The 27139-nt window shown below is 43.2% G+C and overlaps 2 protein-coding genes across 7 annotated transcripts in view; one reads left to right on the top strand and one right to left on the bottom strand.

The window, feature by feature from the left end:
- The first annotated feature begins 2864 nt into the window (after nucleotides 1-2864).
- Nucleotides 2865-21064, top strand: LOC110524345 (endophilin-A2). Of its 2 annotated transcripts, XM_021603905.2 has the most exons (10): nucleotides 2865-3206; nucleotides 10717-10785; nucleotides 11498-11570; nucleotides 11767-11910; nucleotides 12044-12177; nucleotides 12314-12472; nucleotides 16072-16175; nucleotides 16708-16847; nucleotides 17121-17165; nucleotides 18395-21064. In XM_021603905.2, exons 1-10 carry the CDS (start codon nucleotides 3162-3164, stop codon nucleotides 18586-18588), a joined length of 1107 nt encoding a protein of 368 aa, XP_021459580.1. In that variant the 5' UTR covers nucleotides 2865-3161; the 3' UTR covers nucleotides 18589-21064. The 2 variants fall into 2 exon arrangements, with proteins under 2 accessions (XP_021459580.1, XP_021459581.1); XM_021603906.2 differs by lacking the exon at nucleotides 17121-17165.
- Nucleotides 21065-21746: 682 nt separating this feature from the next.
- mpnd (MPN domain containing) overlaps nucleotides 21747-27139 on the bottom strand; it is a 6757-nt gene continuing 1364 nt past the window's right edge. For 4 of the 5 annotated variants that reach the window (XM_036978090.1, XM_021603898.2, XM_021603899.2 and 1 more), the window contains 12 exons: nucleotides 25822-26024; nucleotides 25397-25618; nucleotides 25091-25202; nucleotides 24896-24977; nucleotides 24712-24808; nucleotides 24523-24595; nucleotides 24319-24395; nucleotides 24028-24196; nucleotides 23844-23914; nucleotides 23656-23745; nucleotides 22641-22733; nucleotides 21747-22364 (listed from right to left, as the gene is read on the bottom strand). In XM_036978090.1, the coding sequence (XP_036833985.1) occupies nucleotides 22278-22364; nucleotides 22641-22733; nucleotides 23656-23745; nucleotides 23844-23914; nucleotides 24028-24196; nucleotides 24319-24395; nucleotides 24523-24595; nucleotides 24712-24808; nucleotides 24896-24977; nucleotides 25091-25202; nucleotides 25397-25618; nucleotides 25822-26024 (1376 nt within the window). In that variant the 3' untranslated portion in view covers nucleotides 21747-22277. The remainder of the gene's footprint in view (nucleotides 22365-22640; nucleotides 22734-23655; nucleotides 23746-23843; nucleotides 23915-24027; nucleotides 24197-24318; nucleotides 24396-24522; nucleotides 24596-24711; nucleotides 24809-24895; nucleotides 24978-25090; nucleotides 25203-25396; nucleotides 25619-25821; nucleotides 26025-27139) is intronic. The other variant, XM_036978091.1, reaches the window with a different exon arrangement.

Below are 27139 nucleotides of genomic sequence, written 5' to 3'. Positions count from 1 at the left end.
GCAGGTCTACAATTTAGTTTCTGGTGTCCTTTGACAGCTCTTTGGTCTTGGCCATAGTGGAGTTTGGAGTGGGACTGTTTGAGGTTGTGGACAGGTGTCTTTTATACTGATAACAAGTTCAAACAGGTGCCATTAATACAGGTAATGAGTGGAGGACAGAGGAGCCTCTTAAAGAAGAAGTTACAGGTCTGTGAGAGCCAGAAATCTTGCTTGTTTGTAGGTGACCAAATACTTATTTTCCACCATAATTTGCAAATAAATTCATTAAAAATCCTACAATGTGATTTTCTGGATTTTTTTTCTCATTTTGTCTGTCTTAGTTGAAGTGTACCTATGATGAAAATTACATTGTAGGATTTTCTCTCTCTCATCTTTTTAAGTGGGAGAACTTGCACAATTGGTGGCTGACTAAATACTTTTTTGCCCCACTGTATATAACTTCTACGGGGCGTAGTCATTGATACTGCCGGGATATTCGAGGCCTGCCCTGAATCCAACATTACCTTCTGCTGGCTCACTGCATTTGTGATGCACATTAATGCTGATGATGTGGTTGTTACTGATAATGAGCACATGGCTGAGCTCTATCATCACTTCATTAAGTCAGGATTCCTATTTGACTCAGCCATGCCTCCTCGCCCGTCCAACATTTTCTCATCTCCCCCCTTCTAATGTGACTATCCCTGATGCTCCTCACTCTTTTCCCCCTGCCCTGCTACAACGTTTATCCCTGCAGGCAGTCACTGAGTCTGAGGTGCTAAAGGAGCTCCTTAAACTTGACCCCAAAAAACATCTGGGTCAGATGATTTGGAACCTTTCTTCTTTAAGGTTGCTACCCCTATCATCGCCAAGCCTATCTCTGACTTTTTTATCCTGTCTCTCCTTTCCGGGGAGGCTCCCATTGCTTGGAAGGCAGCCACGGTTCGTCCTTTATTTAAAGGGGGAGACCAAGCTGATCCTAACTATTATAGGCCAATGTCTATTTTGCACTGTTTATCAAAAGTATTGGGAAAATGTGTTAATAATCAACAGTGGCTTTCTTGATGTCTGTAATATTCTCTCTGGTATGCAATCTGGTTTCCGCTCAGGTTATGGATGTGTCATTGCAACCTTAAAGGTCCTAAATGATGTCACCAATGCCCTTGATATGTTGACTTGGTGACCGTTATTGTGTATGGGGAGGAAGCAACCACATATGACAAGAGCATAAGGCAGGTAGGTGTTCACTATAGTGAACCAACACAACCTGACACTAATTGACAAGAAATGCCATTACCTTATTTGTCCTTCACATGTCATTGGAATTGCACCTCTCCAATGTCAATGCCATCTTAAATCTCCCAGAAATGTCATTGATAGGCCCACTCCAGCATCAGTCCTCCATCAAAATGTTGTCTGAAAATTGTTGGCGTGTATTGTCCTCATCTGTATCTATTGCTAAAAACCAGGACTGGTCAGCCCATGTGACAGCTGAACTGGACTCGCATGTGTATAATTCGTTTTCATGCTGGGGTGACTCATGCATTGGTCTGCGAACCTGCAGTAATACCAATATCCCTATAAGGACATATGGCATTTATGGCAAACAAGAAGCAAACTTGCTGTATGTGATCATTTATGGTGGCTAGGGATTGACTGTGAGACAGTGGCCTTTGTGCACCATGCTTGACCAGCTCCACCTCTTCTACAACCCTTTCACTGTCCATCGAGCCCTGGGATCATCTTCAAATGTGTAAGTGTGTGGAGCTGATCCTTGAACGAACCTTGGACCCAATTTTATTTTATTTTGATGTCTGAGCCCACTTGTTTTCCTTAGAGACAATTACAATAGCCACAACATTAAAAAAAAATGTGTAACAGCATGCATTTTTGTCAGGCAGGACCATACATCAGAGAGAAAATTTTACTTGGAAGTGTGTCTATTGAACAGCTACCAAAAATGGAAGTTCATCATAAATATTAATAGTTGATATTTCTGCCTATTCTATCTGTGTGTTTACAGGTCTATATTTTCAAGATGCATGAATATATTCTAATGCTGTTTGTTTGTGTATGTAGGGTAGACAGCTGAATAGTTGTATTCCACATATGAGCAATATCAGAGATTGCAATATTGGGTTACATGTGTTTATGTGGCGCACCCCCCTCCAGCCAGGCATTATTCTGCACATTTTTAGTTTAGTGGGTGTTTTATAGCAGATTACAATAGCCACAACATCACAAAACATGTGATACTGTATGTGTTTTTGTCAGGCATGACCATACAGCACTGAATGAGAGCAAATTTGACTTGGGAAGTTGTCTATTGAACAGCTACTAGCAATATTGGGTTACATGAGCTTATTTGGTCCACCCCACAATATCTATAAATTTAACCACTTTTGCAGTAAAATATTTTCACACAACCATCCATTTAATATATGGGAGACCTCAGAGATATAGAAAAATATGGTTCTGTTTCATTATACCTCGGGTAGGAGTATCTCAAAATCAATGGCGGCTGGTGGGAGGAGCTATAGAAGGACGGGCTCATTGTAATGGGAGGAATGGAATAAATGGAACGGTATCAAACATTTGGAAACCACATGTTTGACTCCATTCCAGCCATTACAATTAGTCATTCCTCCTATAGCTCCTCCCACCAGCCTCCACTGCTCAAAATGTATCTCAAAACTAGCCTGAAAGTGCTTGAGACTAAAACGCACGTCTAGAAAACTATTGAAGAACACTTCTGCCACCCTGTGGGGGGTGGAAAGTGAACATAGAACCTATTGTATTGATTGGCCTGTTCCTCTTCTGTGCGATAGTGGGCGCTGCGTACTTGCTTATGGAGAGACCAACTGCAAACTGTGGAATGTGCAGTGCAGGGATTAACCGCTTGGTGCAATTTTGCAAAAGTGTACACTGTGTGGATATGCTCATAGCTACGTATTACTAGATGCTTTCAAGACCTATCTACACTTATAGAGATCTGCGTGCTTGTACAACCGCGGTTCACGTGAACCGCATGAAATCCTCGTAGACGTGGTCAGCAATCAGATATCTGACTGAACGACGGTAGCGCAATCGTATGACCACGGCGTACTAGTTAACAATTTTGCGTGATAGATAGTTATTCTCAACTTTAATTTACTGCAAAAGTGAAACAGTCCGGCTCCAAGATGTCAGTAGCGGGCTTCAAGAAGCAGTTTTATAAAGCCAGCCAGGTTAGCGAACAACTTTCCTCACCTCCGAATAACTTACTGTAGCCAGTAAACATAGCTAGGTAGCATGTGGCCAGTTAGCTAACTTATCTAGTTACTTTTTATACACTTCTGAAGTTCTGTAAGTATTTGTTTGCATGTCCGTCTATAACTAAAACTTTGGTTTAAATAAGTATTAGCTAATGTTATAGCTATAACGTTAGCAAATCAACGGGTTCAAGATAAAGTAATAGTTCGCTAAATTAGCTAGCTAACCTTAGCTTGCATTTACGTGGATGCGTCTCTTAGCGGGCTAACTAGTTCTGTTGATAGATAGTTAGTTACTTACCTTACACACTAGCTAGACAGACATTCGTAAGAAAATAAAATAGTAAGCTACCTATGTCATTATGATTTCATTGGCTGACGTTAGCCTTTCAAAATAATGCCTTGATAAACTTGATAGTTTAGCCAGCTAACTAGCTACTTTTTGTGTGTTTGGAATCTCATCAAGTAACACCTTTTTCAGGTATCCAATCCTAGTGCACAGCTGGGCTACCTAGTCTACCGTTAGCTACACAGTGCATGTGTCAAGGCTGTCACTCAACAGGCATGCTAGCGGTGGACGCACACCTTAAAGTAACACATTTTGTTCTACAATGCCAGGGGTATTCAACTCTTGCCCTGCGAGGTCCGGAGCATGCTGGTTTTCTGTGCTACCAAACATAATTAATTGCACACACAGTCTGTGTCCCAGGTCTGATTAGAGGGGAACAATGGAACATTTGCAGTAACTGTCTTCGATGTCCAGTTGTTTGAAGGCACTAGGTTATGTATGCCCTGGGGATATTGATTTTGTGTAGATTGGTGTTGGTAGTAACTGCCTTGTATGTAATCGGAAATCTCTTTATAAAAGTATTGATCAAATAATACATTTTTACACATTGTTACTATTCTGTAGCTCATTTCAATAAAAAACAATCCTCAATTTAGTTGGAGCCCTCCCTGTCTGATCTCAGGTCTGTTTGCTGATTATTAAAATAGACTTTTGAGTCACTCTTCCTGCTGATCTCTGCAGAAAATCCATTTGCTTTCTACCCCGACTTCCTGTTAGGAGCAAGTGTAGATCCCCGTAGGCGAGAGAAAGTGGGTAGAGTCAATCCATTGGGAAGACGGAAATACAGTGCAAGAGAAAATGGAGAGGCAGAACTGCAGTGTGTGTGCATGTTTTACAGGGGGCGAAGAGAGATGAACGAGGCGGTGCTTTCCCAGATTGGATTGGACTGCAATGCAGTTGCAGTTTCTTGCCAAACTCCATAGGAGTCGATAATGCCCGATGACAACAATAAATGATGCTCCCCTGCAAGGCACACAATATCATGCTTATTCAGAGCATGCAGGGACATTACTACCAATGATGGCATGTGATTGGAAATAGGCTTAATTGTAGGATTATTCTTGTTTTTTCTACAGCACTTTTTTCTGCTCTTATGGAATGCAGGAAGTTGGCTTTAGATAATATATGCAGCACCCCACACGCACATGTTTTTCTTTACTTACTGCCCCCCTTACTTTTCGACACATTTCCAAAACATGGCCTACACATTCAACTTGTTTACACACACGCACCAAGTATCATAGATAATACTTAATCTGACTTAATATCTGAATTAAATGCCTTTCATTGTCCTGCACTAGCAGCATACTTTGCAATATGTACAGGGAAGTTGGTGGGAATGTTAGAGGAAATGGTGGGTCAAAGTGGAGTCTGCAGATGGCTGATCTTATCATATTCACTCACAAGGGAGTGGTTAACTGAAGGATCATATGCAGCTCAAAAGGTTAAAGGGATACTTCAGGATTTTGGCAGAGAGCCTTTATATACATCCCCAGAGTCAGATGAACTCATGGATAGTATTTTTCTGCATAATCTCACATAGGCCTATTAGCGAAATACATACTTCATGATCCAAATGTATAGGTGTATCATGTCTATTTTGCCAGCAGTGTTACGAAGTCCTTCACTGCCTTTTCCCTTCAGGGTCAGTAGGGCCAGTGTGTGATGTATTCATGTGTCAGTCAGTTATGAGATCTTTTTCTATAATGTTGTGTAGAAGGAGAAAGCCTGGCAGTGGTTGGCCCATTGTTAAGGAGGCAGCTGACTCACTACAGCTGACTCATAGCTGTCTCTCTCCCAATAAATTACAATCACACCATTCTCTGTGTAGAAGATGCTATTTTCAGGCGTCAGTGTTGTGCTCTCCTCCCTCATATCTAGCTAGCAGTGGCCTTGTGTGTCTGCCTCACTGCATAACTAAAATGTGACTACATTTCTCTTTGTGAAGATTTCTATTTAATAAAGCTGTATCTTTTCAGCAGGAGATTTACACGTTACTTTCAAGACAATCTGTGGCGGTTATGTATTTTTTAAATATATATACTAAATATATAAAACATTCAGCTGTAGGGTTACTTTTTCAAAATGTATTTTTATGAATGTATTTTTTAAATTGTTTTTATTGAAATATATTTTTTTACCTTTTATTTAACTAGGCAAGTCAGTTATAAAAAAAAATCTTATTTACAATGACGGCCTACATACACCAAACCCGGATGACGCTGGGCCAATTCCCAATCACAGCCGGTTGTGATCCTGCATGGATTCAAACCAGGGTGTCTGTAGTGACGCCTCTAGCACTGAGCTGCAGTACCTTAGACCGCTGCGCCACTCATTATTCCCCTCAACATATTTTAGGCCTATGAAAGCACAGCCACCATCCATGTTTTGCCACAGTAGCAGTTTTGTGGCTAGCAAGAGCTGAACACACCATTTCCCCACCTGTTGATGTAAAGCAAACATATTTTTATAGGCTAACACCATTGGCTTAGACACGGATTCTATTAGCTCTTGCACTGTCATTGTGGCTCCTCTTCGTCCCCACTCAGATTCCTCTATATGAGTCACTTTCCCCATCCCTCAGTCAGTGGACTTTCTACCCCAGATACTGTGTACGTTTAGATGATCCATTCTCTGGCTTACACATTATGTGGGGAATCGGTAGCGCGGCATGCACAGGAAGTCAGCACTCTATTTGCTGGGTGACCATTTCTACTCGTCAGATCTGACACTCAGTGTAAAAGCAGTGTTCACGTCTGTAGCAACAACTGGTACTATGAAGTACATACACTAAACAAAATTTAAAACGCATCATGCAAGATTTTACTGAGTTACAGTTGATGTAATTAAATCAGTCAATGTAAATAAATTCATTAGGTTGTAATCTATGGATTTCACATGACTGGGAATACAGATATGTATCTGTTGGTCACAGATACCTTTAAAAAGGTATGGGCGTGGATCAGAAACTGGAACACACTGTTGTACACCTCGATCCAGAGTATCCCAACCAAATGTTTCATATTTTGGTATACAGATCCTTGCAACATGGAGCCATGCATTATCATGCTGAAACATGATGTGATGGCAGCAGGTGAATGGCACGACAATGGGCCCAGGATCTCGTCACGGTATCTCTGCATTAAAATTGCCATCAATAAAATGCAGTTGTTTGTTGTAGCTTATGCCTGCCCATGCCATAACCCCACCGCACTCTGTTCACAACGTTAACATCAGCAAACCGCTAGCCCACATGTCTGTCATCTGCTCGGTACAGTTTACAATGGATTCATCCTTGAATAGCACACTTCTCCAGCGTGCCAGTGGCCATCGAAGGTGAGCTTTTACCAACTGAAGTTGGTTACGGCGCCGAACTGCAGTCAGGTCAAGACCCTGGTGAGGAGGACGAGCACACAGATGAGCTTCCCTCAGACAGATTCTGACAGTTTGTGCAGGAAGTCGGTTGTGCAAACCCAGTTTCATCAGTTGTCCGGGTGGCTAGCGTCAGACGACCCTGCAGGTAAAGGAGCCGGATGTGGAGGTCCTGGGCGGGCGTTGTTCCATGTGGTCTACAGTTGTGAGGCCGTTTGGAAGTACTACCAAATTCTCTAAAACAACATTTGAGGCTGCTTTTTGTAGATAATTTAACATTCAATTATCTGGCAACCGCTCTGGTGGACATTCCTGCAGTCAGCATGCCAATTGCACTCTCCCTCAAAACCTGAGACATCTGTGGCATTGTGTTGTGTGATGACAACTACACATTTTAGTGTCCTTTTATTGTCCCCAGCACAAGGTGCACCTGTGTAATGTTCCTGCTGTTTAATCAGCTTCTTGATATGCCACACCTGTCAGGTGGATGGATTATATTGGCAAAGGAGAAATGCTCACTAACAGGGATGTAAAAAAAACTTGTGCGTATGGAACATTTCTGGGACCTTTTATTTCAGCTCATGAAACATGGGACAAACACTTTACATGTTGCGTTTTATTTTTGATCAGTATATTTTCTGAACTATGCAAAGCTTTTTATCACCCCAATGTGGTTTGTATTAATGGGCACATAATGTACCAATCATGTCCTCCCCCCTGAAGTATATAGGCGTAACTCATTTTGAACTGTTTCAGTAAGTAAAACCAAATGCTACATCATGTCAGTAAGTTTGCTCTCACCAACCTCACTTTCTGTGACTATAGTGAATGTTAATCAAATCAAATGTTATGTCACATGCGCCGAATACAACAGGTATAGGTAGACCTTACAGTGAAATGCTTACTTACAAGCCCTTAACCAACAATGCTTTAAGAAGTTAAGAAAAAGTGTTAAGTAAAATTAAGAAAAAGTGTTAAGTAAAAAGTAACAAATCATTAAACGGCAGCAGTAAAAAAAACAATAGCGAGGCTATATACAGGGGGTACCAAGTCAATGTGAGTCATTGTGCGGGGTCACCGGTTAGTCGAGGTAATATGTACATGTAGATAGAGTTAGTGACTATGCATAAATAATAAACAGATTAGCAGCAGCATAAAAGAGGGGTCTGTGTAGCCCTTTGATTAGCTGTTCAGGAGTCTTATGGCTTGGAGGGTAGAAGCTGTTAAGCCTTTTAGACCCAGACTTGGCACTCCGGTACCGCTTGCCATTCGGTAGCAGAGAGAACGGTCTATGACTAGGGTGGCTGGAGTCTTTGACAATTTTTAGGGCCTTCCTCTGACACCGCCTGGTATAGAGGTCCTGGATGGCAGGAAGCTTGGCCCCAGTGATGTACTGGGCCGTACGCACTGCCCTCTGTAGTGCCTTGCGGAGAGAGGCCGAGCAATTGCCATACCAGGCGGTGATGCAACCAGTCAGGATGCTCTCGGTGGTGCAGGTGTAGAACCTTTTGAAGATCTGATGACCCATGCCAAATCCTTTCAGTCTCCTGATGGAGAATAGGCTTTGTCATGCCCTCTTCACGACTGCCTTTGTGTGTTTGGACCATGATAGTTTGTTGGTGATGTGGACACCAAGGAACTTGAAGCTCTCAACCTTAAGTTAGAACAGTCCTACGTAGCCAGAGGGTATCATGTTTACCTCATACATACCACGGTTTATTACTGTAATCTAAAGGTAGGCAACCTACTGCACATACCAAGGTCCTATAGCCTAATTAGTCTACAATGTGACATTTGCACAAGGAAAGGCTTTCAATGATTATCCCTCTCCCAGGGCTGAGAGGTAGAAATGCAAATAGCCTATACTCCTCTTGTTAGAGTGAAGCCCCTCAGACAGTGGGACACATGGCTGGTTGTGCACAGGAGTAGTGAGTAGATGTTTTGCCTTGCCACTGGCAGTGTATGCTGCAGAACCGTCCCTTTGTCCCCACAGGCAGTTGTTTTTCGCCTGGTCATAACTGGGTTAGCTAGACCTCCCTAACATATTTTGGACTGACATGGCAGAAGGAAGAGAAATGTAGGCTACTCGAATGCCAAGGAATTACCGGTAGCCTATGGGGAATGAAAAAGTATTCGAGCTCTTGGGATATGATGGGAAGGTTTTTAAACTGGGATGTCAGAATACAGTACGTGGCATAAAAACATGTTGAATGTGTATCCTAAAGTTTCCTTATAAAATAGTGCATATGCTTTCAATTAGCGAAGCGGTGTACGTCACTTCAAAAACATTTAGGTATTGTCATTATAAACATTTGACAAAATCCAGAAAGGGGTACAAACAAGATATATGTTCACCGTATGTTTTGTAGGGTTGGAACGATACCAGTATTGCGAAACTCGTTAGTGTCATGGCAATGAAACAAAACATGGTGGATTTAACATCTTTAGAAAAACAGCCCTAATGTTGGAAACGAACATCATTCAGAATCACATTTATTTATATTCCAAGCTATAGCACACAATATTTTACATACAGCAGGTTTTTAAAGGACCAAAGAGTTTGGTCTGCTTTGTGGTATCAAAGCACTGGCAACTAGATTCATATGAAATCATATCGAGAGAGTGAAAATGTTATTGCATCACTGTGATGTTATTGTGTCATGGTCATCATATGATACTTGCAGCAGGTCAAAGCTGGAATTGAGTTGCAATGTTGACCTTACTACATACTGTATTGTAGTCCCCCTATATATAGCCATGGAGTGAAGTTGAGAGACATTTTATGAGGGAGGAACTGGGAAGCAAAACTGAGGGAGAGAAGTGCGGTAGAGAGAGAGCTATTTTTTGTTGTTGTTGAGGCCCTTTATCTACTTCCCCAGAGTCAGATGAACTCGTGTATACCATTTTTATGTCTGCATGCAGTTTGCAGGAAGTTGCTAACTAGCGCTAGTGCAGTTGCTAACTAGCGTTAGCATGCTAGCAGATACCCATAGACTTCCAGTCATTGTGCTAACGCTAGTTAGCATTGGCTCGCGACTACCTCTAACTTCCTTCATACTGGACCGAGAGACATAAAAACGGTATCCACTAGTTCATCTAACTCTGGGGAAGTAGATAAAGGGCCTCATTGCAAAAAGCCTGAAGTATCTCTTTAAAGTGCAGACATGTAAAGCAGTCTTTTTCCACAGGGGGGTAGATAGCAAGAGAAGGTAAACCTGTAGGCTACATTTAATGCTGGGTGGCCTGCACATATTTGTGTCTTACACAACAAGTTCCAACATGTTAAAGTGAATGTGAGAAATGTCCTATATTGATGTTTACAGTTATGAGATTGTTTATTACCCTACATACAGCACATGGTCATTATAGAGGATCAAATATATTTTACAGGATTCCAGCATCTGGTTTTACTGTATTGACATAATTCCACCTCAACTTCTCCACTGTAGTCTCCAGTGATCTACAATGGTCATATCCAGACAAGCCTGTATTTATTTTTGCACAGGGGTGTATCAGTGTGAGAATAAAGAAGAACTCTACTTCTTTTGTTTCCTAGAGGGTTGTTTGATGGTGTCAGTCAGTACAGACTGATGTCAGTTAAGATTCAACTGTTACCTTCACGATTAGAACATTACTATGTGAATGGCGGAACTGGCCAGCTGTATTTTCTGACAGAGTAAGAAAGCGATCTTTCTGATTCGCTCTCAAGAACGGCATATGTATTGTGTAATAATGACGCTTTTCTCTCCCACTCTCTCTGTGCAGATGGTCAGTGAGAAGGTCGGCGGTGCAGAGGGAACGAAACTGGATGAAGACTTCAAAGATTTGGAAAGGGTATAATGCCTCTTTGACTGTACATGAAGTACCGTTACCTGAAGTAGAGTAGTAAGTTAGAATTCTATATATTAGGCCTATCCGTAAGGCAAATATATTTGCAGGTTAACAGAATGGCATCAGGACAAAGGTTTAATAAGTTAACACAACCAGACACACGTAGCCCTACAACACAGTGCATGAATAGATATGCCCTACAGTGTTACATAATGCAGTAGTGATGATGTTAATTATACAGTCTCGTTCACCTTACTTGCATATGACCATAGAGTCTAGACAACCATGCACTAGAAGGGAGTGTTGCATCATGCATGGCTGTGGACTGAAGTGAAGCGTCAGCTGTTAGTGAGCAGTCTGTTTGCACGCTGTGTACAGTATGTCAGTATAGTATTCATAGGGGAGCCCTGTGAATAGATACATAGAGTGGCAGTGCACCTGCCTTTGCTGCTTCAGCCAACTGTCATGGAGTCCAGCAATCAACAGAAAAAGACTATTGTACACACCTGCACTGAATGAACTTTGGTTGTTTCACAAAGTCAGTTTCATTTAACAGTACAATTAGCGAAGTGACAATATTTCATTATCTTTTCCATTGCCTATTTGGAAACTAGTCTCATCGCAAGTAAAAGATTTGGAAGAAATTAAAGGAAAGACATTGTGTTTCATATTTCCTTGTGGTTGTTAGTGACGTCCCCTCCCCTGTGTTTTATAGAAAGTAGATGTGACCAGCAAGGCTGTGGTGGAAGTCATATCTAAAACCTCAGAGTACCTGCAGCCTAACCCAGGTAAAGCAATGGACCAGAAAGGGATTCTTAGTGTCTTAATTAGATCTTCAATTAAAATGTATAGAAATTGTGTAATTGGTGGTAGAAAATGCATTTTGTACTATATCACAGATATAAGGTAGCTTGAACACAAGTCCTATAACTGCCACCTCTCCATCCCTCCCTCTCAATGTCTCCCTTTCTCCATCCCTCTCAGCGTCGCGGGCGAAGCTGTCTATGTTGAACACTGTGTCTAAGATCAGAGGCCAGGTGAAGAACCCGGGCTATCCCCAAGCTGAGGGCCTGCTGGGAGAGTGTATGGTCAAGTACGGCCGGGACCTAGGGGAGGAAACCAACTTCGGTACGTTGTGTCTGTCTGCCTGCCTGCCTGTTTGTCTGTGAGTGTATGCCTGCCAGTGCATAGATGGTATTTGTTTTGTGGAGTGGTGAATTTAATCACTTGTGACTCAGCGTCTGCTTTTGCTCTGTGTCAGGTGGGGCTCTAGTAGACGCGGGGGAGACCATGAAGAGGCTGGCGGAGGTGAAGGACTCTTTAGACATCGACGTCAAACAGAACTTCATTGATCCATTACAAAACCTGTCTGACAAGGACCTCCGAGAGATACAGGTACGGTATCACGTTACACGCTTATCTGCTGCTAAAACTCAACTTCTTTGTCATCTCTCTAGTTTTAACTGAATGTGAGTTACATCCCTCTCCTCATCTACCCATCTCTTCTCCTCCTCTTCCTCCCATCCCCCAGCACCATCTGAAGAAGCTGGAGGGAAGGCGTCTGGACTACGACTATAAGAAGAAGCGCCAAGGGAAAATACCAGATGAGGAGCTGAGACAGGCACTGGAGAAGTTCCACGAGTCTAAAGAGGTGGCCGAGATCAGCATGTACAACATACTGGAGACTGACGTAAGTAGTACCTGTCTGTGGGTGTGGGCCTGTCTCCTGATAACATTCACAATGTCAATGGGAATACCCATCCTAGCATCAATCTGATGTTTATGATTTCATTATCGGTCTGATTGCTCAGTGATAGAGACCAGTTCCTTTGGGGGCAAGCGGTGCCATCTATGGGCTAAAGGTAATTTGTTCAATTAGATTTACTGTTTAAATCCACACTTCTCCACCATAACAAGAGTGTCACCTGCACCATGAACCAACTTAGGTCAACATGAAATATTATCTATGTACAGCGTTAATCAGCTTTGTGGCCTATGTTAACTGTGGTTATCCCTACCCGCCCTTCTGTTGAGGGTTTATATAGGGTGTCCAATCAAAAACACATCTTTTGACCAATGAGTAAAATAATGTTAATAGATAATCTTTTAAGAAAACCAATGGTCCTAACCTCTTACCTGGCTACCCAGACTCCTTGCTCCAGCCAAACGCTACGCCATGCCCACGGATGTTAGTTGCTTCTCCGCAGTGAGTCATGATCTGAGTCCCGACACTTCACCGAATGTGAACACATTCGAGGCTGTGATTGGTCCGAAAACGATGTGTTGGGCCAGAACACAATCGCCGATGACTTTGTTTTGTACAACGCCCCTCATCACCACAAATTACTTCAATGGTGGCAGTCTTAGACTAGAGTAATCTGAGTAAACAAAACATTAAGAACACCTGCTCTTTCCATAACATAGACTGACCAGGTGAACCCAGGTGAAAGCTATGTTCCCTTATTGATGTTATTAAATCCACTTCAGTCAGTGTAGATGAAGGGGAGGAGACAGGTTAAAGAAGGATTTTTAAGCCTCGATACAATTGAGACAACGATTGTGTATGTGTGCCATTCAGAGGGTGAATGTGCAGGATGTAAATCCTTTGAGCGGGGTATGGTTTGTGTCAAGAACTGCAACGCTGCTGGGTTTATCACGCGCAACAGTTTCCTGTGTGTATCAAGAATGGTCCACCACCCAAAGGACATCCAGCCAACCTGACACAACTGTGGGAAGCATTGGTGATGCCTACAGTGCCTTCGGAAAGTATTCAGACCCCTTTACTTTTTCCACATTTTGTTAGATTACAGCCTTATTCCAAAATTGATTAAATCGTTTTTTTACCTCATCAATCTACACACAATACCCCATAATAACAACGCAAAAACAGGTTTTTAGAAATTTGAGCTATTTTATAAAATATGAAAAAAACGGAAATCACATTTACGTACTATAAGTATTCAGACCCTTTACTCAGTACTTTGTTTGGCAGAGATTACAGCCTCGAGTCTTCTTGGGTATGATGCTACAAGCTTGGCATACCTGTATTTGGGTAGTTTCCCCCATTCTTCCGTGCAGATCCTCTCAAGTTTTGTCAGGTTGGATGGGGAGCATTGCCACACAGCTATTTTTAGGTCTCTCCAGAGATGTTCGATCAGGTTCAAGTCCGGGCTCTGGCTGGGCCACTCAAGGACATTCTGAGACTTGTCCCGAAGCCACTCCTGCATTGTCTTGGCTGTGTGCTTAGAGTCGTTGTCTTGTTGGAAGGTGAACCTTCGCCCCTGTCTGAGGTCCTGAGTACTCTGGAGCCGGTTTTCATTAAGGATGATCCTGCCACCACCATGCTTCACCGTAGGGATGGTGCCAGGTTTCCTCCAGACGTGACGCTTGGCATTCAGGCTAAAGAGTTCAATCTTGGTTTCATCAGAACATAGAATCTTGTTTCTCATGGTCTGAGAGTCTTTAGGTGCCTCTGGTAAACTCCAAGCGGGCTGTCATGTGCCTTTTACCAAGGAGTGGCTTCCGTCTGGCCACTCTACCATAAAGGCCTACTTGGTGGAGTGCTGCAGAGATGGTTGTCCTTCTGAAAGGTTCTCCCATCTCCACAGAGGAACTCTAGAGCTCTGTCAGAGTGACCATCGGGTTCTTGAGCACCTCCCTGACCAAGGCCCTTCTCCCCCGATTGCTCAGTTACCCGGGCAGACGGCTCTAGGAAGAGTCTTGGTGGTTCCAGTCTTCTTCCTGTACCCCTTCCATGTGTTCTTGGGGACCTTCAATGCTGCAGAAATGTTTTGGTACCCTTCACCAGATCTGTGCCTTGACACAATCCTGTCTCGGAGCTCTACAGACAATTCCTTCAACCTCATGTCTTGGTTTTTGCTCTGACATGCATTGTCAACTGTGGGAACTTATACAGACAGGTGTGTGCCTTTCCAAATCATGTCCAATCAATAGAATTTACCACAGGTGGACTCCAATCAATTTGTAGAAACATCTCAAGGGGGATTAATGGAAGCAGGATGTATCTGAGCTGAATTTTGAGTCTCATAGCAAAGGGTCCTTGTTTAAAAAAAATATAAATTAGCAAATAATTATTAAAAACCTGTTTTCGCTTTGTAATTATGGGGTATTGTGTGTAGATTGCTGAGGATTTGTATTTATTATATCCCTTTTAGAATACGGCTGTAATGTAACAAAATGTGGAAAAAGTCAAGGGGTCTGAATACTTTCCAAATGCACTGTAAATCTGGCTTCTCTACCGGCTCTGCATGATGAATCAGTGCTCAGGGTGGGGACTGACAGTCCATCTCAGTATGGAGCAGCAGTTCACAATGCATGTAGACCTATCATCTCATCATGGTCACTTTTTTTCTTGTGACAGGTAGGCCTACATTTGCTGCAGATTAGCCTATGTTGCAGTAATATAAAGACAGACTGCGCGTTTAATTACCCATCCATCTGGCTTTAGGGAGTTTTTTACTTGTTTTTTAATTGTAAAGAAAATATATTTTTTCATTGCAGTTGCAGAGTTTTAAAAAAGCCTATCACTCGAATATCGTTGCTTTAAATCAGTGCAAGCGCGAGGACTCTCGTGCAGTCATCTCCATTAAAATAGCATCCAAAATAGACAATCCTGTTCTAGAGTAATACAGTATATAGCCCTACATATAGATGTCCCAGCCTACCTCTTTCAGGTAATACATTCAATGCAGTATCAGCCTTTATATTGGGCTAATTAATGATGGATTATGCATAATAAGCTTCTAACTTATAGCCTCTGTCTCTTGCGCAATATGCAAGCTCCTGTGCTCACCGCTCTTTAGCTCTTGGAGTCCCATGTAGAAAAAACGCTAGACTAGAATAGCTTGCTGGAAATGATTTTTGTAGCATTTCTTTAGTAGGTTACAACATTTGACATTTTGATATATATTAGAGAAAGACCCCACTGAACGATTCAGAAGAGGAATAATCGTATTTGTCTTGGTAAAAATGTATTTTATAACTTAAGTAAAATCTAATCACTAAAATATGTTTTCCCCCTAGTTTATCTAATTTACAGTACTGCTCTCACTTACCATTAGACAGATTACACATTAACCATAGTGTGATACTGGGTATCCAGGGGAATGCCATTGTTATTACTCATGTGTGTATCAAGTGTGACCATGGGCTGGGTCCTTGTGCGTGTGTCTCTGTGTACGTGACTGAGTGCATGCTTGTATCTCTGTTTGTGTGTGAGTGTGTACAGTCAGTAACCATAGCCTGCTCTCTGTGTGTGTCTCTGTGCAGATAGAGCAGGTGAGCCAGCTGTCGTCTCTGGTGGAGTCCCAGCTGCAGTACCACAGACAGGCCACACAGATCCTGGACGAGCTCTCGGACAAACTGAGGGACAGGTACACAATGCAGCAGCCTCCATCTCTATCCCTAACCTTTCTTCCCTGCTCAATCACTGCAAGTTATGTGTCCAAAGTGTCATTATACAGATACAGTAGGCCCACTCACCAACCCCTTCTCCCTGTCTAGTCATAACAATCATGTGTGTCCTTTCCATATCTGTCTCAATGTGTTCTCCTGTGAATCTGAAACAACACATTCAAGGCCCTCAATCACAGAGCATACAGTACACACTGGTTGACCTTGTGTACATTTTGAGTTCTTGATATTTTCCAGCCAGTAAGCCTACTTGCCTAGCAGTTAAGAGCTTTGCGACAGTAATTGAAAAGGTCGCTGGTTTGAATCCCTGAGCCGACTAGGGGAAACATCTGTCTGTGCCCTTGAGCAAGGCACTTAACCCTAATTGCTCCTGTAAGTCCCTCTGGATAAGCGGAACTGCTAAATGATAAATATGTCAAATGTTCTATTTTTAACAGAAATGAACTTTGATCTCTGGACCTGCTGGGTTAATCTAACTCTCTTTCTCTTCAGGATGAACGAGGCCCAGAACCGACCACGCCGCGAGTATACGCCCAAGCCCAAACCCATCTTTGACTTTGGAGAATGTGACAACCAATCAACCAATGGTGGCTACACGACCTCCGTTGCCACACCATCCTCCCGCAACTCAGGTAACACAGTTGGACATTTTACCTACAGTGTATATCAGCTCATCAAAGAGAAGGCCATTTCTTTCAATCTTATTCTACTACTGCAGCCAGTTTCGAGTTTCACTCACACTGAGTCTGCAGTGTAGTATGACTGTGTGTTTGTTGAAGGATGAGGTGTGTGTGTGTGTGTGTGTGCGTGTGTGGAGATAATGAACAGGAGGGGGGGTGCAGGAAACGGTCAGCTGGTTGCCCTCGTTTCCTTTTGACCTTGTTTTTCTCTTCCTATGCAATCAGAGTTACACTTCCTCCACGCCAGATTGTCATTTCAGAAAACCAGATGTGAGTCGGAGAGTGAGAGTGTCAGAGAGATGGCAGCCAAGCTACCTGTATGAAATGGTTGATGCAATACTATCAGTGAGCCAAGTGTCAAATCAAAAAGCTCTTGACTTGGAAGTTCTGTGATTGAACTGATCCCTCATCTTGTACACATGATATTTGAGAAACGGATCATTTGATTCGGTTCTTCATTGGGTTTGGTAGTTTCTCTGGTTTAAATGTTTACCAGAATTGTTTTTAGATATGAAGCCTAGAGCTTTTTGATTGACACAGTTTAATGACCTGCAGTGAATGCAGTATTAACATTGGACTAAACCCACTCCATATTATCAGCTGGATCATTATCACATACAGATAGCTGGTGTAACTGTAAGGCTTATTCTAGATGATACTAACTACATATATGGGTTGAGTAATGATAGAGATATGATACATCTTTGGGTTAGTTGTATCTCTGGATGTCTCCTAGATTTATGGGGAGGGGATGTGTTGTGTTCAACAATGAAAGTGAATCTCCCAGGCAGAGACCGTGATGGATCCCTCCCCATATCCACTGTACCATGCCCTGTGGGGTAAACTGACACAAAGAGGAAATTGTTTTGAGACAAAAAGCCTGGTGTGTGGATAGAGCCATGGCCATGACTGCCTGAGCTCTGAGAGAGAGGGAGGGATGGAGAGGGGGAGCAGGGCAGTGTCTCACAGAGATGATGCAAAACATTGGGATTGGGACACCCATCAGTGTGTGGTCAACTACTTTTGCGTGTGTGTGTTGTGAGACTGACCGACATGTGTGTTCCACCCTATGTGTCATAGACAGACTTCCTGTACCCCTCCAGTCCTAGCCACTGTAGTCCTCAACCCCTGCAGGCCCCAGCTAAAAACAAGACAGGACAATATGGAGGGGGCCAGGTCATCTCTCCATCACTCAGCGTCGTATCTCTCACTAACACTGCCTGCACTGCCTGCAGTGTGATAATATCCCAGCCCAGCCACACACACAAATACTCAAACTTCAGTGTGAATCACAAGCTAACAAACAGAGTGCCGTGTGAACCTAAAACCACAATCAGTCTGACACTGTTCCAGCTCTGTCAGCCAGCTGAAGGAAGGAGGGAGGGAGGGACAGAGTGGACATGGGACTGGTCTGCCAGGGATGTACACTCTTTCAACCCTCTCTCCCCCTGTTTTCCACCCCTCTCTCCTCCTCTCTTTCTCCTCTTTCTGTCATTCAGTCTCAGAACAGCCGTCCTGTAAGGCCCTGTTTGACTTTGACCCAGAGAACGAGGGAGAGCTGGGCTTCAAGGAGGGCGACATCATCACCCTGACCAATCAGATCGACGAGAACTGGTATGAGGGCATGCTGCATGGTCAATCAGGATTCTTCCCTCTCAACTACGTGGAAATCGTCGTCCCCCTGCCACATTAAGGAGTGCTGTACAGAGTACATGAGAGAGATAATGGGAACGGGAGAGTGAGGGAGGGAATGAGGAGCCAGTTAACAGATTATAGAGTCTTTGTCCTCATCTTTACCATCATCGCCATCATCACAGATGTACTTGTACTCTTTGTCACTTTGTCATCTTGACGTTTGAAGGAAGGAAATTGGAAGATGGTGGTTTCTCGCATTCCAGTTCTGAGAAAGAGAGATTTGAATATGACCCCCGCTGCCCCCCAAGCAAAAATAAATACGGACAGACGGACACAGACATGAAGAACCGAACTAAACCAGACTTAATTTTTTAAAGTAATGTTTTCTGTCAACCACAGATATCCCAATAGAAAGGGAAGTTTCAAATGAAATGAATTTAGAATTGAAATGGTCAAAATCAATTTATTTAACGTTAAATGACATACAGATAAGCAGCAGAATACATTTTACATCGGCAGTTTAGCTGGTTCTGACTCTGTAAAAACTGTACAACTTGTAAAGCCTTATTTTCATAACTACAGACATTTTAAAAGTAATTTGTCACATCCAAAGTTTCTGTAGGTCCCACATTTCAGTATGGACTCTGGTGAATACTTGCCTTATTTCCAAGGCAAGTATGTCAGACACACTGCAACTGCACAGCCTTTCCAAATGATGGAGTCTGACTGGACAACGTCTCTAGGAGCCCCCTGCCGGCCAAGCTTAGACAACCACTCCCCTCCTCAGTAAACAACTACAGTAATGCCTTGTAGCTATGATCCATCTACAGTCAGTAGATTTACAACGCTATGTACATCCTGTATGCCTGAGCCACAGGAGAGCTTGAAGGGCCTCAGACATTGTTTAGTTTTGCAATGGTGTGTATTTGATTTGTTTTGGTTTCAGCCTTGTTTATTGTTTTTTAATGTACAGCTAAACTGTTAAATTGCACCTTGGTCCTCCAATGAGATTGTTGCTGTACGTATGAGAGCCTGTACGTTTTGTTTAGTTATAGGCCTCTACTGAGAGGGTGTTCAAACCCAGACAGCCAGAGACTGAAGCCCCTGAGGAGAACACTAGACCCAAAGTCAAACACTAACATTTATAAGAAACCGCTTTCCCCATTGATGGGCTACTGCACATTTAGTGGCGTTATCAACATACGAAGCCTGTGTGTTTTACTTTTCTTCACTGTCTAATCATCTGTTCAATAGAGGAAACACATGCCACATAGAATAGAGTACATGGTGTGTTAACCATGATATGGTGTTTGGTTTTAGCTGTCATAGTACCCGTCTGTCCGTCCTAGTGCCTCCATAAGCGACAACGCTGCTGGCGGCGTTGTGTGTGTGACTGAACATCTTTTGGATCAGTAAATCCCATTCATTCACGTCAGTCACTTTCTTCCTGTATTTTGTATTATTTACTACTCCGTTGGTTATCATACTCCTCGCTGGGTCTCTTAGGATGGGTTGGGTTCTAGTCTGGAGTTGGTATGTTGCTGCTGGACAGGACTGCATAGGGCCTCGAATACAGTAAAGACAGGTTAGTGATGCCGAACAGGACAAAAAGGGAAAAGGAATAATATATAGCAGAAGTCTTATTTTATTTGTGATGATTGTTCTGTTAGGAAAAGCCCCTACTACCAAGATGCATACTATCAGCGCTAAGAGACCCCCCACGATTGATGGTTGTGGAGGCGATGTGATTGAGTCACACTTGCTGCAGTGCACTCTTTCATTCAGAAATGCCTCTCCCCTCAGTGTTGAGGTCCAGGCTACTTTCAATGGTCATGAGTTTAAGCTACTCTTCTCTGCTCCAGGCTACTCCCTCCATCCACCACCCTGCTCTGTCACACCTCACTCTGGTGTTTGATCTCTTCCATACGTTTACAGGCCTGCTCGTAGTTCATTTCAATGGGAGAGTGGAGTGATGGACTGGTTAAGAGCAACTTGGTGCTGACTGGATCACACACCACCACAAGTCCAGAACAAACAGAGAATCCATAGTTAGGGGTGCTTCAGTGCCGTTGGGAAAGGAAGGAATAATACTACCAACCAAAATAACCAAGCTACTTACAATGGTCATACATTTCTGTACCAAGGGTTCTGTTGCCATTTCCAGTCTTGGCACTTTGCGGTGTACATACATTTGTGCATGTCTTTGTGTCACACTACACTTTTTAAAAAGGGTTATTTCTGTCTAATCAGTTGGAGTACCAGAATTCTCTTTAAAAACTAAAGGTCTTTCTTGCACTCAATAGTATTATTTTTTATATACGAAACCTTAATATTTGTTATTAATCTTTGCATGTAGGTCTATCCAATACAGTTGAATTTAGTTGAAGCATTCTTTTACTTTTGGTATGTCATTTTAGTATGGTATTTCAAATTTAACTGCAATATATTGTCATGTATTATCAAAATATTTGTACTTGCTTTGTCTTGTTTCCCCCTTCTACCATCTTTGGATAAATAAATGGAGAAAAAAAGCATTCTGCACTGAGTGTATGGAATGTTTTGGTTATAAAATGCTCAACTTCTGCCTGGATGCCAAAATGTTAATGCATGTAAAGAGGGTGGACTTTACACTAATGATTATTTTATTTTTTTACCCCCTTTTTTTCTCCCCAATTTCGTGGTGTCCAATTGTTAGTAATTACTATCTTGTCTCATCGCTACAACTCCCGTACGGGCTCGGGAGAGACTTTGGTCGAAAGCCATGCGTGCCCCGAAACACAACCCAACCAAGCTGCTTCTTAACACAGCGCACATCCAACCCGGAAGCCAGCCGCACCACTGTGTCGGAGGAAACACCGTGCACCTGGTGACCTTGGTTAGCGTGCACTGCGCCCGGCCCGCCACAGGAGTCGCTGGTGCGCGATGAGGCAAGGATATCCCTACCGGCCAAACCCTCCCTAACCCGGACGCCGCTAGGCCAATTATGCGTCGCCCCACGGACCTCCCGGTCGCGGCCGGCAGCGACAGAGCCTGGGCGCAAACCCAGAGTCTCTGGTGGCACAGCTAGCGATGCAGTGCCTTAGACCACTGCGCCAACCGGGAGGCCCACTAATGATTATTTTTACCTTTGGTTTTGGCTTGTAGTGTTGAATAGGTTGTTGGGACGAAAGGTGGCCGTGTAGCTCTTTCCAAAGCACCAACACAGACAAACACAGAAGTAGTTCCAGTGTGTGTTTTTAATGTATTAGGTATTCAGCGGGTTCAAAGGATTGTTCACATATTAGTACTAACATGTCACAGACCACAGTTTAGATAAATACACCACAGGTAATAGAGAAGAGGAAGATCCTTATTTCCATGTCAACTTCTGTAACAACAGTCTGACGTCAAGCACTGGCAGCAGACGCTAGGGGACACATTCACAGCACGCACATGTCATACTGTACAAACATTGTCAGTGATACAGACCTCACAGTCAGAAAAGGCCATGGAGAACAGTACACTCGCCCTCCAGACTCAGGAGTCACCATCTCCGTCAGGACAGTGCACATCCAACTTACAGTATGCCTGAGGTCAGGGCAGCAGTTGAAGTGCCACAGACAAAGGGCAGAAATGACAACCTATTCTCTGTGTAGAGCCTATTCCCTATATAGAGACCTACAAATGTAGTGAACTATATGAGGAATGGGTTATTTGAGATTTTCATTTGAAGCCAGTGCATACACACAACCTTGTTTCTCCTCCAGCTTAGTGCGTGTTGATGAGTTGGTTGTAGACATGCTCCAGGATCTGAGAATAGGCCTGGTCTTTGGGTGCATGGCCGCTCAGAGAGCCCTGAGGGAGAGAAACCAAACCGGTGAGGAGGAAATCTCTGTAGGACATATCCCAACTGGAGATAACATGTTTGACCTGAACTTCACACAACTGTAGATGTCAAAGAGAGATGTGTGATAATTTGGATAACGCGCACGGATCACAAGTTAGCATTCTAGCCTTAAATGAAAGGCCAAAAAGCATATAAGGAATTCAATTAATTTAATAGGATATCTATGCCAAAAAGTTAGTTGGTATGCAGTTTCCTGTTGTTAATGAGTTCTTATATGAGCAGACCTTGATTTTGTCCATCATGGTGGTATCAGGACACCAGAACTGATGGAACTGCACCAGGTCAGGGGCTGCCCTGTAGAAGTCCACCAGCAGCATCTGTGGAACAATAATTGAACATAAAACAATGACAAAGTGGCCAATGTCCTACCACTGAATTTATTTGCATAGATATGGTTACTATGATTATAACTATACTGAACATAAATATAAACGCAACATGTAACGTGTTGGTCCCATGTTTCATGAGCTGAAATAAAATATTCCAGAAATGTTCCATACGCACAAAAAGCGTATTTTTCTCAAATGTTGTGCACAAGTTTGTTTACCTCCCTGTTGGTGAGCATTTCTCCTTGGCCAAGATAATCCATCCACCTGACAATTGTGGCATATCAAGAAGCTGATTAAACAGCATGATCATTACACAGTTGTACCTTGTGCTGGCGATAATAAAAGCCCACTCTAAAATGTGTAGTTTTGTCACAACACAATGCCACAAATGTCTCAAGTTTTGAGGGAGCGTGCAATTGGCATGCTGACTGCAGGAATGTTGACAGAGAATTTAATGTTAATTTCTCTACCATAAGCCGCCTCCAACGTTGTTTTATAGAATTTGGCAGTACGTCCAACCGGCCTCACATCCACAGACCAAGTGTGACCACGTGTAACCATGCCAGCCAAGGACCTCCACATCCGGCTTCTTCACCTGCGGGATCGCCTAAGAACAGTCATCCGGACAGCTGATGAAACCGAGGAGTATTTATTTCTGTAATAAAACCCTTTTGTGGGGAAAAACTCCTTTTGATTGGCTGGGCCTGGCTCCCCAGTAGATAGGCCTATGTTCTCCCATTCCCACCCATGGCTGCGCCCCTGAACCAGTCATGTGAAATCCATAGATTAGGGCCTAATTAATTTATTTCAATTGACTGATTTCCTTAGATCAACTGTAACTCAGTAAAACCGTTTAAATTATTGCATGTTGCGTTTATATTTTTCTTCAGTATAAGTTTGCGAACAGTACCATCTCATTCAGGACATCACTAGTTAGGAAGTTATCTTGTACATAGGTCACCTCCACAGCCACTGGAATGCCATAGTCATTGGGCCTTTGCTGTGGATGGAAGAATGGTGATAAGTGTTATAGATGTTTACCTTGTCTTAGAGGAATATGTTCTTATTCATTAAGGCATGTATTACCACTGCACTCACCTCCGGGGGTGGCACTACCCAGAACGGTGTTATAGTGGACGCCACACCCTGGTTCCCATGGTAATAGGGGCCTAAAAATCAGGGACACATTTGAATGTTAGTTCAATGTCTGGTTATTTATTTTCATTTTCTATATGAAAACGTTTTTTTCCCCATTGGTGCCAGCTGATTGCCCAGTACAGACCACAGATAATGCCCAGGCAGGGCTGGAAGCCATTGCTGCTCCCCTGGAGCCTCAGCTGGTGGTCCATCTGAGAGTCGATGTCCTGCAGGGATGGCAGGGCGGGGCCCCGAGGGTGACTGTGGTACCAGCCCACCAATGACAGCCCTCGCATGAACAGATTCTGGCAGATCTGTAAGGTAATTAGAAGAAGAGACCATTTGTATTTCACCCAAACATGTATGATTGTATCATATTATGGAATTGACATATGTTGATCCACATCCTGGTTTTAGCAGTGTTAGTAGGGCTTACCTCTTCTTCAACAGCAGAGGCCGAATCTCTGTCTGCCAATCGTGTACGACAGGGAAATGCTCTTAAAACTGTCAGAACTGCAAGCAAAGGGCACAACAGACAGGTCATGAACATCATACATGTTGAAGATCGTTACTGTAATGTCAGAGGGGAAGTACAATGTCCTGTTTGCTCACGGTCTCTGCTTTTATAGGAAATACTCACGTTGTGTGTTAGTGTCCCATCGTCCTCCGAGGTAGCCCACCACCTCACTGGTGGTCAGGTGACAGTGGAAATCCTGAGGGCACACAATCACGCTTTTGTCAATTTCCACCAATAAGGCAGATTCAAACTGTAGCCTATACCCCGGTTTCAAATTTCCTCTCTTACTACCACGGTGTGACTCATGCTTACCATGAGAAGCAGCACATTGCTGGATACAGCAACATTGAAAGGCTGGAACCTGTTAATGGCTGAGAAAGCTGATAACTCCACCAACGTGTGTGGATCCCTGTCGATATACAGTATGTGTTTGATTAGTGTTGAAGCTTACTTATATGCATTACAGAGACATAGGCTGGGACGAGCACAATTATACCTTGCAGCATCCCTGGTACCCAGAGTGCAGTATCTGACTGGGATTCGCTCTCTGTCTCCTCTCCTGGGCACAAGGCTGATATCTACAAGAGAAAGCACATTAGATGCATCTATCCCTTTCCCATATCACACTCTACCATACACAGTAAAATTACATAATGCCATTTCTAGAGATTATTGGTGGATTTAATCTCACCGTGCAGCTCAGGTTTGTTCTTCCTGTTCTTGTCATCTGTCGGCACTGCCGTCTTCCCCTCTTCCTCCTCCTCATCTCCCATCTCGTCATCTTCTCCCTCGCTCACCAGGCTCTGACATCACAGGAAGAGGGAGGGTGTGAGATGCTAGTATTCATACTAACAGTCTTCTACAGCAGTTCTCTCCCTCTTTCATCGTCCCCTTTTAGCTTTTAGTTTCCGTATCAACAAACCTCCATCGCTTCCTTTTACTACCCCTCTTTCCCACCCTGCTCTTTTCATCCTCACCACCATCTCTCCCTCCTCACCATGTCTGCACTGGGCTGGTACTTGTGCAGCCAGCTGGTCTTGTACTGCACTAGTTTCTGGCCCCGGTAGCGCACCGAGGCCCATCCACAGCCTGACTTCTTGGCAGGGTTGACCAGGCGCTTGCAGTGTGTGGCCCAGGCACTGGGAGAATTGAAGATCTGCCCCGTCTCCACCCAGCGGATCTTCCCATCATTCAACAGGTCGCCTACAAACTTCTTACCCTGGGGAGAGAACAGGTAGAGAAGGATGCAATTAGGCTTATTACATATGTAGCATTAGTAATAACCATTATTACTAGATAGTGTGTGAACGTGTATTTTCAGGTAGTGTACATTAATCTGTTATTATCAGAAAGTGTATAAATATCTACTGTTATCTTATTACCAGGTAATGTATAGACATCTATCAACTACTGTATTTTTACCAGGTAGTGTATGGACAGCACTCCGTCCCCAGGCTCAACCAGGCCGTCCTTCAGCAGCACTCTCAAGGTGATGCCTCGCCTAGTCAGCAGGGAGCCACGCCCTGAAGGGGTCCTTAGATCAGACTCCTCTCCTCCACTCAGCTCCTCCTCCTCTTCCTCTGCTCCCTCCTCCACCACCTGTGGAGACAAGGGTGGCTCAGAGCCTGAAGACACACACACACACACATTAAATGTTATGTATGATGCATTTGTAGGCCATGTATACAATAGAAAGGTGAGCTCAGAGAGAGGAACCAGTCTTATTACAATGTAACAAAAACATGTCCAAATGAAAACATGATAAGGTGCCATGATCTTGACATGAAATGAAGAACGAAAGATTGTAATTAATCCAAAATAAGATATTATATCCTTGAGTCCAACAAAGGATTCCCTCTAAACTTGCTCAGAACAGGGCAGCATGGCTGACCCTTAAAATGTACACAGAGAGCTAACATTAATAATATACATGCAAATCTCTCCTGGCTCAAAGTGGAGGAGAGATTGACTTCATCACTACTTGCTTTTGTAAGAAGTGTTGACATGCTGAATGCACCGAGGTGTCTGTTTAAACGACTAGCACACAGCTCAGACACCCATGCATACTCCTCCACAAGACATGCCACCAGAGGTCTCTTCACAGTTCAGAAGTCCAGGATAGACAGACTATGGTAGGTGGACAGTACTACATAGAGCCATGGCTACATGGAACTCTATTCCACATCAAGTAACTGATGCAGATAAAAAAAAAATACACCTTATGGAACAGGCACACATACACATAAGACACGCACTCTACACACAAGTACACATGGATTTTGTATTGTAGATATGTGGTAGCAGAGTGTTGGCCTGAGGGAACACACTTAATGTGTTGTGAAAAGTGTTATGAAATGTAATGTAATATTTTAAATTGTATATAACTGCCTTAATGTTGCTGGACCCCAGGAAAAGTAGCTTCTGCCTTGGCAGCAGCTAATGGGGATCCTTAATAAATACAAATACAGGGGTCATGACATCTGAGGTCAAGAAGTCACCCACTGACCCACATAAATTAGTGTCACAGTTTAAATGTAGTAATAATCTGTAGGACATGTTACATTTAGAGATGTTTGACATAGCTAATTAGTTGCCACTTGTGATAATTGTGATAGACCCTAATTAACGCTGGGGCCTTTGTGAGACACCGTCCTTTTGTATGGTTAGTAAGAAACCAAAAACGCAGAAGAAATTCCATAGGGACAAAATAATAGCCTTCTGATATGATCTCATTTTCTAT

Source organism: Oncorhynchus mykiss, chromosome 5 (genome assembly GCF_013265735.2).
Source record: "Oncorhynchus mykiss isolate Arlee chromosome 5, USDA_OmykA_1.1, whole genome shotgun sequence".
In the NCBI taxonomy this organism is placed as follows: Eukaryota; Metazoa; Chordata; class Actinopteri; order Salmoniformes; family Salmonidae; genus Oncorhynchus; species Oncorhynchus mykiss.
This window is presented reverse-complemented; position numbering and strand designations above follow the sequence as displayed.

What these genes read in the sequence shown, in the direction of transcription:
- LOC110524345 (XM_021603905.2), top strand. Translation starts at nt 3,162, where the DNA reads ATGTCAGTAGCGGGCTTCAAGAAGCAGTTTTATAAAGCCAGCCAG. An exon ending in AGGGGAGGAAACCAACTTCG is followed by an intron (nt 11,911 to 12,043) that starts GTACGTTGTGTC and finishes GCTCTGTGTCAG; the next exon opens with GTGGGGCTCTAGTAGACGCG. An exon ending in GTCATTTCAGAAAACCAGAT is followed by an intron (nt 17,166 to 18,394) that starts GTGAGTCGGAGA and finishes TCTGTCATTCAG; the next exon opens with TCTCAGAACAGCCGTCCTGT.